General features: G+C 36.5%; 1 protein-coding gene and 1 long non-coding RNA gene across 4 annotated transcripts in view; one reads left to right on the forward strand and one right to left on the reverse strand.

The window, feature by feature from the left end:
* The window catches only part of USO1 (USO1 vesicle transport factor), an 89,870-nt gene that overhangs the window by 65,649 nt on the left and 7,961 nt on the right, over positions 1 to 16,260 (forward strand). For 2 of the 3 annotated variants that reach the window (XM_025427774.3, XM_025427792.3), the window contains 11 exons: positions 1,785 to 1,925; positions 3,595 to 3,683; positions 4,068 to 4,222; positions 4,610 to 4,821; positions 6,400 to 6,420; positions 9,698 to 9,808; positions 10,115 to 10,233; positions 10,384 to 10,565; positions 11,071 to 11,192; positions 14,201 to 14,339; positions 15,665 to 15,828. In XM_025427774.3, coding sequence (XP_025283559.1) covers positions 1,785 to 1,925; positions 3,595 to 3,683; positions 4,068 to 4,222; positions 4,610 to 4,821; positions 6,400 to 6,420; positions 9,698 to 9,808; positions 10,115 to 10,233; positions 10,384 to 10,565; positions 11,071 to 11,192; positions 14,201 to 14,339; positions 15,665 to 15,828 — 1,455 coding nt within the window. The remainder of the gene's footprint in view (positions 1 to 1,784; positions 1,926 to 3,594; positions 3,684 to 4,067; positions 4,223 to 4,609; positions 4,822 to 6,399; positions 6,421 to 9,697; positions 9,809 to 10,114; positions 10,234 to 10,383; positions 10,566 to 11,070; positions 11,193 to 14,200; positions 14,340 to 15,664; positions 15,829 to 16,260) is intronic. The other variant, XM_025427781.3, reaches the window with a different exon arrangement.
* LOC112647133 (uncharacterized) overlaps positions 12,356 to 16,260 on the reverse strand; it is a 29,211-nt gene continuing 25,306 nt past the window's right edge. Inside the window, exon 4 of the long non-coding RNA XR_007407830.1 lies at positions 12,356 to 12,372. This is a non-coding gene — a long non-coding RNA (uncharacterized LOC112647133). The remainder of the gene's footprint in view (positions 12,373 to 16,260) is intronic.

A 16,260-nucleotide genomic window follows, 5' to 3' on the forward strand; every position in this document is an offset into this window, starting at 1 on the left:
ACTTAATCCAGGCAGCCTAGGTGGCTCAGCGGTTTAGCGCCACCTTCAGCCCAGGGTGCGATCCTGGAGACCCAGGATCGAGTCCCATGTAGGGCTCCCTGCATGGAGCCTGTTTCTCCCTCTGCCTGTGTCCCTGCCTTTCTCTCTCTCTCTCGTAAATAAATAAAATCTTAAAAAATTTTTTTTTAAAAATCTGTATAATGAGTCAAAATCTGTCTTGATAAAGCTCCTGCAAGCGTCCCCTTGTTTTGCTCTCTGGGAAAATACAAGTCCATTCCTTATGGTATTTTACATATTTTAATGTTGTTATTAAGTCTTTCCATTGTTTTCTTATCCTTATATTAAGTATTCCCTCGTTCTTCGGTCACCTTTTCCTACTTTTCTGTCATCTAGAAAATTGATAATTATCTTTTCTTTTTTTACATCATCAATAAAGATACTCAACTGCTATTAGATGATATTAAGGAATTATTGTTTATTTAGTTAAGTACAGTAATGGCATGATGATTATGTTTTTTAAAATCCTTTTTAGGGCAGCCCAGGTGGCTCAGTGGTTTGGCATCACCTTCAGCATAGGGCGTGATCCTGGAGACCCAAGATTGAGTCCCACATCGGGCTCCCTGCATGGAGCCTGCTTCTCCCTCTGCCTATGTCTCTGCCTCTCTCTCTCTCTCTCTCTCGGTCTCTGATGAATAAAATAAAATCTAATAAATAAATAAATATCTTTTTTAGGTAGAGATGCATAAAGAAATATTTATGGGAGAACTGACATCTAGCTTGGTATTTGCTTTAAATATATGTATTTTTTCACATAAGGGTAGGAGGAGAATAAATTAAAAAAAACAAAAAACCATGGAGGCCTAACTGGAAAGGTCTAAGGATATGAACCAATAGGTAATCCTAAAGCCTCTCTGTAGTGACATCAATGTATTAACCCATTTAATAAAGTATTGTCATAAATTTCCCATTTGATCTTAATATATAAGATTTTATACACGCATATTTGGGGTGACATTTTTTTATGTTTCTCAGTTTCCATGTTCAGGTTCAGCTAATCGTAGAGCCATAAGGATTTTTTTTAAAAAGATTTTATTTATTTATTCATGAGAGACACACACAGAGAGAGAGGCAGAGACACAGGCAGAGGGAGAAGCAGGCTCCATGTGGGAAGCCTGACATGGGATTCCATCCTGGGTCTCCAGGATCATACCCCGGGCTGAAGGCAGCGCTAAACTGCTGAGCCACCCTGGCTGCCCCATAAGGATTTAATTAGCATTAGTAGTCAATGAGGAACCCCTTGCCTAATGCAGATATCTTCTACCATGTGTTCAGTTGTAGTTTTAGTCTCTCTTTAAGTATCTCCAGTTTAAGGGGAATTTGTCACATCTCAAGCCATTCTGTTTTCAGATCTACTCTCTAATTAGGTAGTTCATCTTTATTTGATAAGAAATGTGCCACCCTGTTACATATTCATTCATTAATTTATTGAATAAAATATATACGATTAATACTGGGCTCATTCTCTGGAATACAAAAGTGACTGAGGCAGTGTCTGGTTTGGGAGCTCACAATCACCTGGAGAAGACAAACTGGAGCAAATGGCGTAATAATGTACAATGTACTATAACAGAACTAGTGCCGTGAAAGCATGAAGGGAAGAGCACCTAGCTCTGGCTGAGTAGGTGAGGGAATCCTTCACAAAAATATTCTTGTTTATGTAGATAATTTCCCTCAAAACTTCTAAAATCTTTAAAGACAAATTTTGTTTTCTCTTTCTTTCTCAGCTCGTTCGTGTACTGGTATCTCCCACCAACCCTCCTGGTGCCACCAGTAGCTGCCAGAAAGCTATGTTCCAGTGTGGCTTACTGCAGCAGCTCTGCACTATCCTAATGGCTACTGGAGTTCCTGCTGATATCCTGACCGAGGTAAACCACGTGAAGGCAGGGGCTACTCTGTGGAAGTTGAAACTGGGAATCCTAAGAAGCACTAGATGACAGACAGCTACAGAAAAAAAAACAGTGAAAGTTAACCATTTTTATATGCTAAATTCCTTATTGATCCTACTAAAATATAATTGGCATAATGATGACAGTATTAAGCCCAAAAAGTACTCATTTCTCAAGTTTAATAGTCTATAAATAATGTTAAAGCTTCCAGGATTTCTCATAAAATTTATTGTATTCAACAGGAGGGCACAGTGTGATTTACGTTTTTAATTTTGAGAACAGTATGACTTAGTCAAATAAGACTTCAGACTTAAGTAGTCTTACATATTCCTAGAATTATAAATTCTTTTCCCCTGATGTTTGTATTTATATCAATCATCAGGGTTTATAATTTTATGACTACATAAAAACTGTTTCCTGTAAGCCAGAACCCTAATACCTTTTTTAAATATCCTTCTCTCCTTCCTGAGTTGTAGTAGTGTTCTTTTTTCATCTTACTGATTTTCTGTATGCCTGCATATGAATACCATCACCGGTTTAACATGTCGTTTCCATCCCAGACATTTTTCTTTCTGGAAGCCTTCCATCCCCCCTTCTCCAACACGGGCTGGTTATTTTCTTCTTCTGTGCACATCTCTTGTCCTGGGACTTTCACCATCCCCCTAGGACTTCTTTTTACTTCTCTCTTGACTCCCTGAGTTATCAGGATTCCAAGACTTTATCCCCCACCTTTTGGCTTATTATCTTAGTTATTTAACTTCCTGAAAACAGTAAATGGCAAGTGAACTTGTTTTTTTGTGTGTGTGAACTTGTTTTTAACTCTTTCATGTCATGCTTCTACTTTGAGAGTTACTCTAATATTTGGGTAGGTGTGGATTCAGAGGTGAAATCATAACACAACTTTCAGAACATTATTTCAGAGCTGCCGTTAAGAAATCTGAAGCCATTTTTAATCTTAATCCTTTTTACATAATCTTTTTTTCTTCTAGAAATTTTTGGGATCTTGTCTTTCTCTCTGGCTTCCTGAAATACACTGATGATGTGCAGTACTACAGATCTTTTTTTGTTGTTGCCCTCCCCAATTATTTTTGACACTCACTGGGCCCTTTCAAACTATAGACATGTGTCCTTCAGTCCTGAGAATGTTTTTTACGTCTCTTGATAATTTTTTTCTTTTATGTTCTGTTTCTGCAAACCACATTAATAGGTTGTTGGACTTTCTGTGGACCTAGTTTGTCTTTTTATTCTATTTTCTTGGAAGTATTTTCAGCGTTGTCCTTACATTGAAATTTTATTATATTTTAAATTTGTTCTCTGATTTTTATCTTAAAGCATCCTTGTTTTGTAGAAATAGATTCTCTTAGAGGATACTATTTTTTTTTTTTTGAGGATACTATTAATTTGAGTTTTTTGATATTTTAAATGCTTGTAGTTCGGTGTTATTTTCTAATTAAAGGCCTGCACTTAATGTTTTAAAATGTTATTTCAAAAGTGTTAGACGATTATAATGCTGTCACTGCTTTTTTTGTGTGTCTGAATTTTGGCATTTAAAAGCAAAACACAGAAGGATATATAACATTTTCTTCTTTTGAAAACAGGTTTTCTTCCTTGACTTACTCTCTCTAAATTTTTATTCCCCCCCCCATAGACCATTAATACTGTATCAGAAGTTATTCGAGGCTACCAAGTGAACCAAGACTACTTTGCTTCTGTAAATGCACCTTCAAACCCCCCAAGGTAGGAAAAGGGAAATACTGTGATTCCTTTGAGAAAGTCAAAACTTACTTTGAGTCTTTAGGATATCTCATATATACATCTTCTCCTAAGAAGTTGAGCTGTAGGTTTTGAAACTAGAAATTACCTGACAAGATAAACATGTTGGTATTTTAAAAAGAGTTTGCAGTCCTTGGAGCTTAGGTATTTGGGCTCTTCTACCTCCACTGTGCCTTAAGCAAATGGAGTTATGCTGCAGTTATCATTTCTGCAAGGTGGAGATGGAAATATTAACCTGCTGGCGTTCTGGTTCAGGTTCTTCAGTCAGCAGCTATAACTGGTTATTGATTCATGTAGTTGGGTCGCAAACGTTTCTTTTGTTCTTTTTTTTTTTTTTTAACACAACAGACCAGCAATTGTAGTACTTCTCATGTCCATGGTTAATGAAAGGCAGCCGTTTGTACTGCGCTGTGCTGTTCTCTATTGTTTCCAGTGTTTCTTATATAAAAACCAAAAAGGACAAGGAGAAATTGTGTCAACGCTTCTACCTTCCACTATTGATGGTAAATAATTTTGTTCTAATTTCTGTTTTGAAAAGTAGTCTTTAAAGTTTTTAATGATAAAATGTGTCATAAATGATAACAGACCCTGGTGTAGTGGAATATTTAAAGTATGGCATTTCCTTGAATTTGCTTTAGAAATGCAGCTTTTAATTAAGATGGTCATTTTCTGGAATATCATCATCTCCTCAGTTTGATCCCTAAAATGTTCTAATATTTCTTTGTTCTGCCACTCTTCTTCCAAGGTCCTTTAATTTTGTTTTGAAAAGCAGACTTTTAAAAGTGTCACCTAATACCGCTAATTAACAGATTTAAAAATAGTATATCATACGATTTGTGTGTGTGTAAAACATTTAATTTTTTATTATCATCTGCCTCCTATCTTTGTAGCAACAGGTAACTCTGTCTCAGCTGGTCAGTTACTGTGCGGAGGTTTATTTTCTACTGATTCACTTTCAAACTGGTGTGCAGCTGTGGCCCTTGCCCATGCTTTGCAAGAAAACGCTACCCAGAAAGAACAGTTGCTCAGGGTTCAGCTTGCTACAAGTATCGGCAACCCTCCAGTTTCTTTATTACAACAGTGCACCAACATCCTTTCACAGGTAAAGTGGCGAGCAGAACTTCTCTGAGGGGGAAAAGGTTTCAGCACTACATTTTTATGTCAAGGATACAAGAATTTTAGCATATCCTTAGACACAGATGAAAAGGGAAATAGGCATGGACTTACCTCCTCCTTGGCTTGTTGTAACAAGAAACAGTCTGGAGAGAAAGCAATAAATATTCTTACATGAGTGGTTTTGCCAACTAGTCATTAAGGTCTGCTTCATGATGGAAACATGTATTCTGGACAGAAAGGTGTTTTGTTTTTTTCTTTTTGTTCCTTCTACAGCATCCACAGTGTTGTGCATGTCCTTTTCTTGTTCTGCTCTATAGGCGAATTTGGGTCAGTTTATAAGAAGGAATAGAACAAAGTTCCTAGCTGCATACTTCCCTCTTTCTCTTCCCAAGCCAGTCACTCTTCTTTCAGGAAACAAAGTGAGAATACCAGTCCATTGCTTGCATAGTTAAACATTGTACTCCTTGATGTTTATGAGCACTCAAATCATCGAAACCCTAAGGCATATCATTTAGCTAGTAAAATGGAAAAAAACGTAACTGCATTCCTCTAGACCCCTAACGAGAACATCATAGCTTAACTGAAGTGTGGATGCTAAGGTATTTAAGAATGTCACTTACTCCTGCATGATTTATGCCCATGCACCAACCTTGCTGTTGAATAGTTCAGGTTCTCTCTTTAATGAAACTACAGCTATCAGCAGTCATACAAAGTAAAAGTATACTTAAATCTAAAATCATCCTGTCCATTGGAGTTTTCCTGCCTGCCTCCTCCCTGTGATAAGGTGCTGTGTCCTTCTTAATTTTTAATTTTGTCACACTTGTTGATTTGTTTTATTGTGAGTTTTTAAAGAGACACCCATGCCATCCACAGGAAGCTATAAATTAAAAGTTAAGAATTAACATAGTGGAAAAGGGGTTGTACACTTCCTTGTTGTTTAAAATCTGTTTACTTAGATTGAAAGCCTATTTTATTTTTGATTTATCTTTTTTTTTTAAGATTTTATTTATTCTTGAGAGAGAGAGAGAGAGAGAGAGAGAGAGAGAGAGAGTCAGAGACATAAGCAGAGAGAGAAGCAGGCTCCTTACTGGGAGCCTGACGTGGGACTTCAGGATCACGCCCCGGGCCAAGGGCAGGCACTAAACCGCTAGGCCACCCAGGCTGCCCTCATTTATTTATTAATGATTTGAAAAAACTACCCCCAAATATTCATATTCTTATGTATTTAATACTTGTCATTCTCATGTTGCTGTTGAAAACAGATTCTCTTAAGCCAAACAGCAATTAACTGACCACTGCCACCAGAGAGACTTTGTTCTAACATTGTATTCACAATTAATGCATAATGAGAAATTCTCAAGAATGGTATCTTCCCACAGTGCTATAAAATGATCCCCTCTCCTCCAAAATGTAGATGTATTATTATATAATACAAGATTAGAACTATCCTGTCCCAAGTTATTGGTGTGGGTTTGTAGGGGGACCATCTGTGAGTGATTTTTCTAGAGTTAAATTTTTCTAAAGCAGTAATATTTGTGAGTAATTTGTAATGTATAATTTGCAGGGTGATAAGATCGACAGACGGGTATGTATTGCTTGTTTCAGCTTAGGCATTTCCCTCTTACAACAAGGCTTTTCTTTGTCTTGGGTTTTGCTGATGGTTTTTTTTAACTGCTTGTTTAAAGTTGTATTCTACTCACACTTTCATGCATCAGCAAGTTTCTCTCATCATAAGTGGCTCTCCAGTTTTTCTCTGTGGGATGTTTTCTCCATGTAGTGGTATTACTAAGAACTGTGGGAATGAGTCTGAAGCTATACTTGTGCTTCCTTTGGGTATGCTTGCACTTTCTGGAATTCCTTGGTTTGGGTTTTTTGGTGGTTTTGTGTGTGTGCGCGTGTGTGTTTCTTCACCTAAGCTTGCTTCTTTATTTCCCCCTGAAACCATTTCGAAGCTAGTAAAATTTAGGGTTAAGAATTTTGTCTTTAGATAGTCAGTACATGAAAGAATGTGATGACTTTTATGTTACTTAGTTTAGTGAAAATGTACAATAGTAAGTATAATTTTGTAATGTGAAAGATTTCTGAATTAAATATTATCGGTTATTCTGGATGTAACACATATGGTACAATTACCAATGGGGATTTGTTTTTGATGTGTGTTGGGAAGTTTGGTCTTGATTTTTTTTGCGTGGAGTGTGTTTGGCAAAAAAAGGAGTGTATTTTATTATTTAAGTTTGGTTAAGTTAAGTTGTGCAGTGTTGATAATAATAAACTGAGATCCTGTTAGAAATTGTATCTTTGTATGAGCATGATTTAACACCTGTTAATACATACACAGATATACTTGGCAGGTTTAGCTTCCAGAATTTTTGATATTAGGTATTTTAAAAGTATACATGTGAATCATTTAGAAGGGAATTATTTTGGAGGTACAACTTACGGTAAAATGTACAGACCTTAAGTATGCAATTAGATGATTTTTGATAGGTGAATATACCTCTGTAACCACCACCCAGAACAAGATGTAGAACATTTTTATAATATCAGAAAGTTTCATCATGCCCCTTTCCTATTAATTGTCTATCCCCAGAGGCCACTGCTAAAAAGTGAATCTAATCATAATATTCTAGAACCTCATTTTAATACTTGAAGAGTAGAAGTTTAAAATGTTAGCTTTTTGTATCTGTTTTTAAAGATTTTATTTGAGAGAGAGAGAGTGCGCGTGCATGCACACAGAGGGAAAGAGAGAAGCAGGCTCCCCACTGAGCAAGGAGCTCGATGAGAAGCAGGACCCTAGGATCCTGACCTGAGTGAAGGCAGACGCTTAACCAGCTGAGCCAGCCCAGCTTTTATATTTTTATTTTTATATTTTTATAAACAATGTGAAATACTAAACGTGTGGGATGCCTGGGTGGCTCAGCCGGTTAGGTGTCTGTCTTTGGCCCAGGGCATGATCCTGGGGTCCCGGGATCAAGTCCCACATCGGGCTCACTGCATGGAGGCTGATTCTCCCTCTGCCTGTGTTGCCTCTGCCTCTCTCTCTGAGTCTCTCGTGAATAAATAAATAAAATCTTAAAAAAAAAAATACTAAACTTGAAATCCACCAAGTAGGAATAAGAGGGATTTTTATTTAGAAAATTGTAAGGAAAACATAATAATTTATGTTAAAGATAAGATGATTCAGCTTTGTTTATTTTGTTTGTGATTCTCTTCCATCCTGTAAAATCTGTGATTTCTAGTAACTAAACCCTCAGAATGCTCTAAAATTATAATTTCAGCATTAACCCATTTAATCCACTCCACAATTCTATGAAATGGATATTGACTATTTCTCCTGTTGAAGGATAACGATAAGGTTTCATGCTGTTGAGTTTTAGAACCAGGATACAAATCCTGGTATTCTGAGCCTATCCCTTTAACTTCTGTATTTGAGATTATTTAATCCAAAGGCCTCTCTTAACTAAATGAGGAGATTGGGGCCCACATAGCGTATTGAACTTGCACAAGGTAGGACAGTAGAAGCTTTGGTTCTTTTAATTCCCATCCAGATGAACTCAGGAACCTGGTTGTTTAGTTCTGTGGGGAGAAGAAAAACCTTTTGGTATTTTTATTTGGATTACATGAGTTTTATAGATTAACATAGCATTAATATCTTCATGATCTTGACTTTTTCTAAGGACATGGTATCTTTCTACTGTTTTAGATCTACTTTTGTGCTTTGTAGGAGTGTTTTTAAATTTTCCTCATATAGGCTTTTTTTCTTTTTTAGGCTTTTTTTTAAAAGGTTTATTTATTTATTTTAGAGAAAATGGAGGAGGGGGCACAAGTAGAAAGAAATCCTGAAGTAGACTCCCCACTGAGCTTGGAGCCCAGATGGGGGGCAGTAGGCAGCGCTGTATTCCAGGACCCTGAGATCATGACCTGAGCTGAAATCAAGAGTTGGCTGATAACCTTAACTGACCAGGACACCTACATGCCCCAGCCTCGTTTAGGTGTTACACAGTATTGGTTAGGCTCCTGAGTACTTTATCTTCTTTTGTTACCATAGTTTAAGAGGGGTGTTGCATTCTATCTTCTAACTGATTCTAACTAGTTTTGTTTAACTTTGCTGTTCTTATCCTTTAGTTTATTAAAATTTAGGAAACTGTCATTTTGATGGATTTGCTAGTTTTCAAAATTTGCTAGTTTGCAAATTTCAAAATTTGCTAGTTTCAAAAATGGTTTTCAAAAACCATTTCAAAATGGTTCAACCATAGTTGGAGTGGTATCGTTAGTGGTTGGGGCAGTTGGCTGATTTAAATAAATAAATAAACCTTTTTCTTTCTTGTATTTTTGATTCTCATTATCTGGCATGTTTCAGTGAGCTTACAACATGGTTTATTATTCTTGTTAGGGAGTATATTCTCTAATGGAATTTGAGTAATTCAGGAGATTATTTCTTTTTCTTTTTCCCAATGTTTTTTGAAGGAGGTAGAATTTGTCCTTTTATCAGAAACTTGTTTTTAAAATTCTGATTGAAACATCATAAACATCAATGTAAAGTGTTTTCAGATAAATTTTTTTAAGCATTCATGTCATTCATCTTCCTTAGCAGACCAGGTTTTTCTACTAATAGTATTTTAGATAACATGGTATGTACTTATGAACATAAATCAATTGTAATGTCTGCTCTTTATTCATTTTGGGAGGTACAGCCTGTAGAGACACAAAAATGCATTCTCGTTCAATTTTTTACATGTGGATTCCTAACATATCTTTTATAAGATGTTAAAGATCTTTTAATGCAAATGGAGGGGGATCTTAGGGCAACTTTAAGTTTGAAAAAAAAATGAGATTTCTGACAACTTATCTGTTTATTGCAGGGAAGCAAAATACAGACAAGAGTTGGATTATTAATGTTGCTTTGTACCTGGTTAAGCAACTGTCCCATTGCAGTAACACATTTTCTTCACAATTCGGCCAATGTTCCATTTGTATCCTTTATGTTTTAGTAAGATACATGTAAGTATCTTTATTTCTTTCTCTCAATAAGAGATAGTTCTGTGTTCTAAGTATTTGAATTCATCTGTGTTGCAGCTTTTCAAACTGTTAAGGTGGTGATGATGCTTGAGCTCGGTTTGTATATGTGTGTGTGTCTGTGTACCATTATTTTATGCTTGTCTAGACAATATATGGAATTTTTTGTAGAAATTCTTACATGATATGTATGTCAAATTCAAACTGTAAAATAAAATACTCTAGATATTATGAACCATTGGTCTCCTTAACAAACATTTCAGCTTACAGGACAAATTGCAGAAAATCTTGGCGAAGAAGAGCAGTTGGTCCAAGGCTTATGTGCCCTTCTGCTGGGCATTTCAATTTACTTCAATGATAACTCACTTGAGAGCTACATGAAGTAAGTAAGGGGGAAATGCTAGGGGAAAATGACCTGCTAATGTCATCAAGGGTTAATGATAAATTTTTTCTACCAAAGTATAATGTAGACCAAGTTTTATGTTTTGTTATGACTTTTTTTTAAAGCATCTCATAATGGTTATCTCTGTAGAGAGAAACTAAAACAACTAATAGAGAAGAGGATTGGCAAAGAAAACTTCATAGAGAAGCTAGGATTTATTAGCAAACATGAGTTGTATTCCAGAGCATCTCAGAAGCCGCAGCCAAACTTTCCCAGTCCAGAATACATGATATTTGATCATGAGTTTACGAAACTGGTAAAAGAACTTGAAGGTAAGATGGAGTTTATATTGATATTCATCAGAAAATACCTAGGATTATTTTGTATATGTATATTGTGGACACATGTAGATTATATGGTAAGCCTAAAAGTAGGGGTTTTTTCCTAGCTTTTGGTCTATAGTTCATGGAAGGACTTTTGACATTCAATAAGATTGAAAAGACTATATCTTATCTATCATGCAGCTAGGCCATATGTTTTTGCTGATTGAGTCTTAATAATAAAATAGGATTAAACATTTTTAAAAATATTTTATTTATTTTAGAGAGAGAGTGTATGCATACATAGGTGCACGCATGAGTTGGGGGGGAAGAGAGGCAGAAGGAGGAGAGAATCTCAAGTAGACTCTGTGCTGAGCGTAGAGCCCAACGTGGGGGCTCAATCCCACAACCCTGAGATCATGACCTGACTCAAAATCAAGGGTCAGTCACTTAACCAACTAAACTACACCAGATTTTAAATCTTTCAAATGCATTTTAAATAAGCTTTCTTTTATAGGTGTGATAACTAAGGCTATTTACAAGTCCAGTGAAGAGGATAAAAAAGAAGAAGAGGTGAAGAAAACATTAGAACAGCATGACAGTATTGTGACTCACTACAAAAATATGATTCGAGAACAAGTAGGTACTGATAAATTGTAAACACTATCTGATGTACTGATACTCTTTTACTTTGGGGAAGAATTTTTCCTGGTATTTCATATGCAGGAAGATACAGAAAGTAGAGCTCATTTTCCCCAATAATTCAAAACTATCTTAGTACTCAATACATTAAGCTTAATATTTTGTTAAGCATTGTGCAGGATGTTGTGGATAAAGGCATGAGTCAGACATGTTCCCCTATTGCAGTCATGGGCAGAGAAAACTATCAATAGGTTATTGTGACACACATATTAAGTCTAGTGACAGAGATAATGCAAAGTATGTGGCAGCACAGAGAGGCCCCTAATTTAGCTAGGTAAGAGCAGGGGCTTGGAGAAAACAGAACGTGAGTCCCAAATGGATAACTAGAAATAAGCTGGGCCAAAGGAGGGATAGGGAAGAGGGGCAGGACTTGTTACTGGCATGTACATAGAACACTTGGTGGCAGCATGGAATAGACAGTTGAGAGGCAAGGCCAGAGGGAAGGAGCTGGTTGTGACAGGCTAGGGGAGGGAGCTGGGGTGCTGAAGGTGACAGTGGGGATAATGGCTGCTATATTTTGTTTGTTGTGTTCTCACAAAATACATTTTAAATGCTATTTCATTTAATTTTCATAGTATCCCTACAAAGTAGTTAATATCTTCATTTAAGAACAAATGAGGAGTCTTGGGACTGACAAAATTTAAACTTGTCCAGGGTCACTCAGTGATTGGTAGAACAGAATTCCAGAGATTGGTGTTCCCAGGCCTCTCAAACTCATACTATGTGCTGTTGAGGGCACAGGCCTGAGAAATGTGGGAAGGAAAGAGGAAGCGGAGGAAACTGGCAGGACTTGGTAATGATTGGATGTGAATGGAAGGGAATGTAAAGGGTCAGATAGGATCTTCAGGTCTCCTTCTTGCATGACTGAATAGACAATACTGAGAACAACAGAGAATGTGGATTTATTAGAGTGGAGAATGATGCTGAGTGTCGAAACTGCCCTCTGTCATCAATTGATATTTTCTGGGAAGGACACCAGAGAACCTCCACTCTTGGATTGTGTTGAGCAGCTTAAACTTTCCATTACATTTCTTCAAAATGTGTTTCTTGTTTTCTTTCATTTAACTCAACACAGTGTATACCTTGATTGGAATCCTAAAAAGTACTGCAGTATTATCTGGAAAATAAGATTATTGATGTTATTAAAATGCTGGTGTCAGGATCCCTGGGTGGCGCAGCGGTTTGGCGCCTGCCTTTGGCCAGGGCGTGATCCTGGAGACCCTGGATCGAGTCCCACGTCGGGCTCCCGGTGCATGGAGCCTGCTTCTCCCTCTGCCTATGTCTCTGCCTCTCTCTGTGTGTGACTATCATAAATAAATAAAATTTAAAAATAAAAAAATAAAAAAAATAAAATAAAATGCTGGTGTCATTAAAACCAATACATGGGTGGCAGTCCACCTGGGCCTGGTTGCACTCCCTTCTCTGCACTGGCTTCCACCCCCTGCTGACTATGCACAGCTTGAGGCAAGTGTGGCAAGTGAGACCTTCGGTAGAGGACTGTAAATGAGAACTGCCCCTGTATTCTTCCCCACAATCTATACTGTTGAGGTTGGAATTCTAAGAAAGAATAAAAACATAGTGGTTTGTTTGTTTGTTGGTTTGTTTGTTTAAAAGATTTTATTTATTTATTCATGAGAGACAGAGAGAGAGAGAGAGAGGCAGAGACACACAGGCAGAGGGAGAAGCAGGTTCCATGCAGGGAGCCCAAAGTGGGTCTCGAACCTGGGTCTCCAGGATCACGCCCTGGGCTGAAGGCAGCACCAAACCGCTGAGCCACCCGCGCTGCCCCCATAGTGGTATATTTAGCATTCAGTCTGAGCTTTTCAGTTTATAAGGAGATCAGTAAATTAGAATCATCTTTGAATGATTCAAACTTAAATCCTTAAACTATGCATGGTTATTAGGATTTTTCATCTGTATTTTAGTACAAGTATGGAGTCGTTTCCAGATGGTAAAATGTAATATCTTAAGAGCAATGGAAAAGAAATACTTGTAATACGATGTTACAGCCCACACTTGAGGCTGATAAATATGGTTAATTTGGAAGAAGAAAAGAGTGATTTGACACAATTACTGTAATGACTCTGCTTTAGAAATGTTAATTTTAAATATTCTCACCATTTAAAATGCCATTTAACAATTAGGCAGTAAGCAGTAAGAACTATAAAATCTTTATATAAACCGTGAATGACATTTGAGAATCTATCCTAAGGAAATTCTTCAAAATTCAGGAAAACAAAAATAAGATATTTATTGTAATAATATTATTATTTAGAAAAATGGAAAACAACTTTGGTGTTGCTTTTGAATGTAAATTATATTGCATTTACTGATGTAAACATTAGAAGTTATGATTGCAAAAAAACTAGAAATGAGAGGAACTTACAATTGAGTAGTAGGTAAAGGCTACAAAATGACGTGGACTGGGTATGACAAGTTTAAAACACTTGAATTGGGGAAAAAATTAGCAGAAAATAAAGAACTAGATCAAATTCCAATTAGTTATATTAGGGTGGTGAGTGTTGGAAGTTCTTTTTTTGGCCTTCTGAATACTCTGTTCTAGAATTATCTTTTGTGTTAAAAGTAGTATAGATGTATGTTTATGTATATACACTAAGTTTCTTAAATAGTTTGATATAAATTTTTAAGTGTTTTTTTGGAGCATAAAATGGAGTTTTTAAAATTGTCCCCCACATTGCAATGGTATTGCAGGTTGTGCCATGGTGCTTATTAATGGGGCAGTACTGGAAAGTTTACAGTTCTGCTACATGTTAATTGACCTTGGTGCATACATGAATGTATTATTACTTAATTGCTAAGCGATTCTGGAAGTGTTGAGTACTTTAATAACATGACCCAAAATAATCTCTGATTTTTAATTTGTTCTTTTTCCTAATGCTAATTAGTATAAATTTAAAACACTTGAATTATGTTTTATTTCACAGGATCTGCAACTTGAGGAATTAAAGCAGCAGATTTCTACATTAAAATGTCAAAATGAACAGCTTCAGACAGCAGTCACACAGCAAGTATCTCAGATTCAGCAACACAAAGATCAGTATAATCTTCTTAAAGTACAGCTAGGTAGGTATAGCTAGCCATAACTATTGTAGTGTCCTCCAGAGCTGGACTAAATCACATAGATTATTCTTGTGGACTAGTCGTTCTCTAACCTTAATCACTGTAACAAACAAATGTGTAAATCGGAGTTTGAAGTCCCAAGTTCCTTGCTACCTACTTCAGTATCTGATCCATTGATTCTCAGCCTTGGCTGCTCATTAGAATATCCTGAAACCTTTTTTTTTTTTTTTTTTTTTTTAAACCACCAATAGTGAGACCCCACTCAAGTGTTTGATTGAATTAGTTGGGGTTGGAGCCAAGCATCAATAATGGTTATAAGCTTTCCCAGGTGATTCTGATGTATAGCTGGTTGAGAATGACTCCTCTAACCTTTCTATTTCCTTATCTGCAAAATGGAACTGATAATAGATGCTTGTAAATACTCTTATTCTATAGTGCTTATGATTAGAATGCTAGCTATTTAGAAATAGTCTATTTATATAAAGGTGACTATAATTTTCAGAAAAAATCACCTCTTTTCACTTCCTTATTTATAACAATAATTTGTCAATTATTTTAGTAATTAGTACAGAATTAGTAATTTAGTACAGAAAGCCAGTCCTTTGTGAAGATTTTAAAAGGGATTTTGTTTTCTTTTATATTAATTGCTCAAACTGGAATTGAAACTACTGTAAGTTTTTTTTAGATTTATTAATTTGTGGGGGGAGAAGAGCAGAGGAAGAGGGAGAGGGAATCTCAGCACAGAGCACTGAGCACAGAGCCCAGTCTCGCAACCCTGAAATCATGACCTGGGTGGAAACCAAGAGTTGGACACTTAACTGACTAAGCCACCCAGGCACTCCTAAACTCCTGCAATTCTTAGTTATAGTTTGCCAAACCATGCAATTTAGTCTTTTAATAAGACGATGCTGTTTTTCTTCCCAGAAACCTGAAAATAGCCTCATTTCACTATTTCTATCAATATGCTATTTTGCAGAAATGAAATGTGCTTACAAAAGTACCACCAAAGTAATTGAATTAAGGAAATTTTGCATTTTTATATTTAAGTCTTCTCAATCAAGAAATGAAAAACTTAAGTTTCTTATATATATATTTTTTTAAGATTTTATTTATTTATTCATGATAGTCACACAGAGAGAGACAGAGAGGCAGAGACACAGGCAGAGGGAGAAGCAGGCTCCATGCAGGGAGCCCGACGTGGGATTCGATCCCGGGTCTCCAGGATCGCGCCCCAGGCCAAAGGCAGGCGCTGAACCGCTGCACCACCCAGGGATCCCAAAAACTTAAGTTTCATGCTGGCTTTTCAAATTTTATTCCTGTCTTAATAGGAAAAGATAATCAGCATCAAGGTTCTTACAGTGACAAGACTCAGGTGAATGGCATTCAATCAGAAGAAGTCGGTAGGTTACGAGAAGAGCTAGAAGAATTAAAAAGTAACCAGGAGCTTTTACAAAGCCAGCTGGCTGAAAAGAACTCTCTGATTGAAAATTTGGTGAGTAAATGCTAAAAAAATTTAAGAGGTCAAGAATAATTCTCATTACCCTGCTTCTTTATTTTCCTGGATCCCTTAAGCCAAAGTATCATAGTATGATTTTAGAATATGAGCTTTGGAAGGCGTTTGGCTGGCTCAGTTGGTAAAGCATGCGGCTCTTGACTTTGGGGTCATGAGGTTGAGCCCTATATTCAGCATAGAATTTACTTAAAAACAAAACTAGAGTATGAGCTTTGATGTCACTGTATAAAGCTTCAGCACTTCCTAGCTAATTGAATTTAAACTACTTAGTTAACCTCTTTAAACTTGTTTCTTGATCTACAAATTGGTAGTGGTTGTGTTTTGTTGTTGTAAGAATTAAGTGAGCTATTCTGTATAAAGCTTTTTTAATACATGGAAATCACTCAATAAATACCTATGTTTATGTTCTTT

This window comes from Canis lupus, chromosome 32, assembly GCF_003254725.2.
Source record: "Canis lupus dingo isolate Sandy chromosome 32, ASM325472v2, whole genome shotgun sequence".
In the NCBI taxonomy this organism is placed as follows: domain Eukaryota; kingdom Metazoa; phylum Chordata; class Mammalia; order Carnivora; family Canidae; genus Canis; species Canis lupus.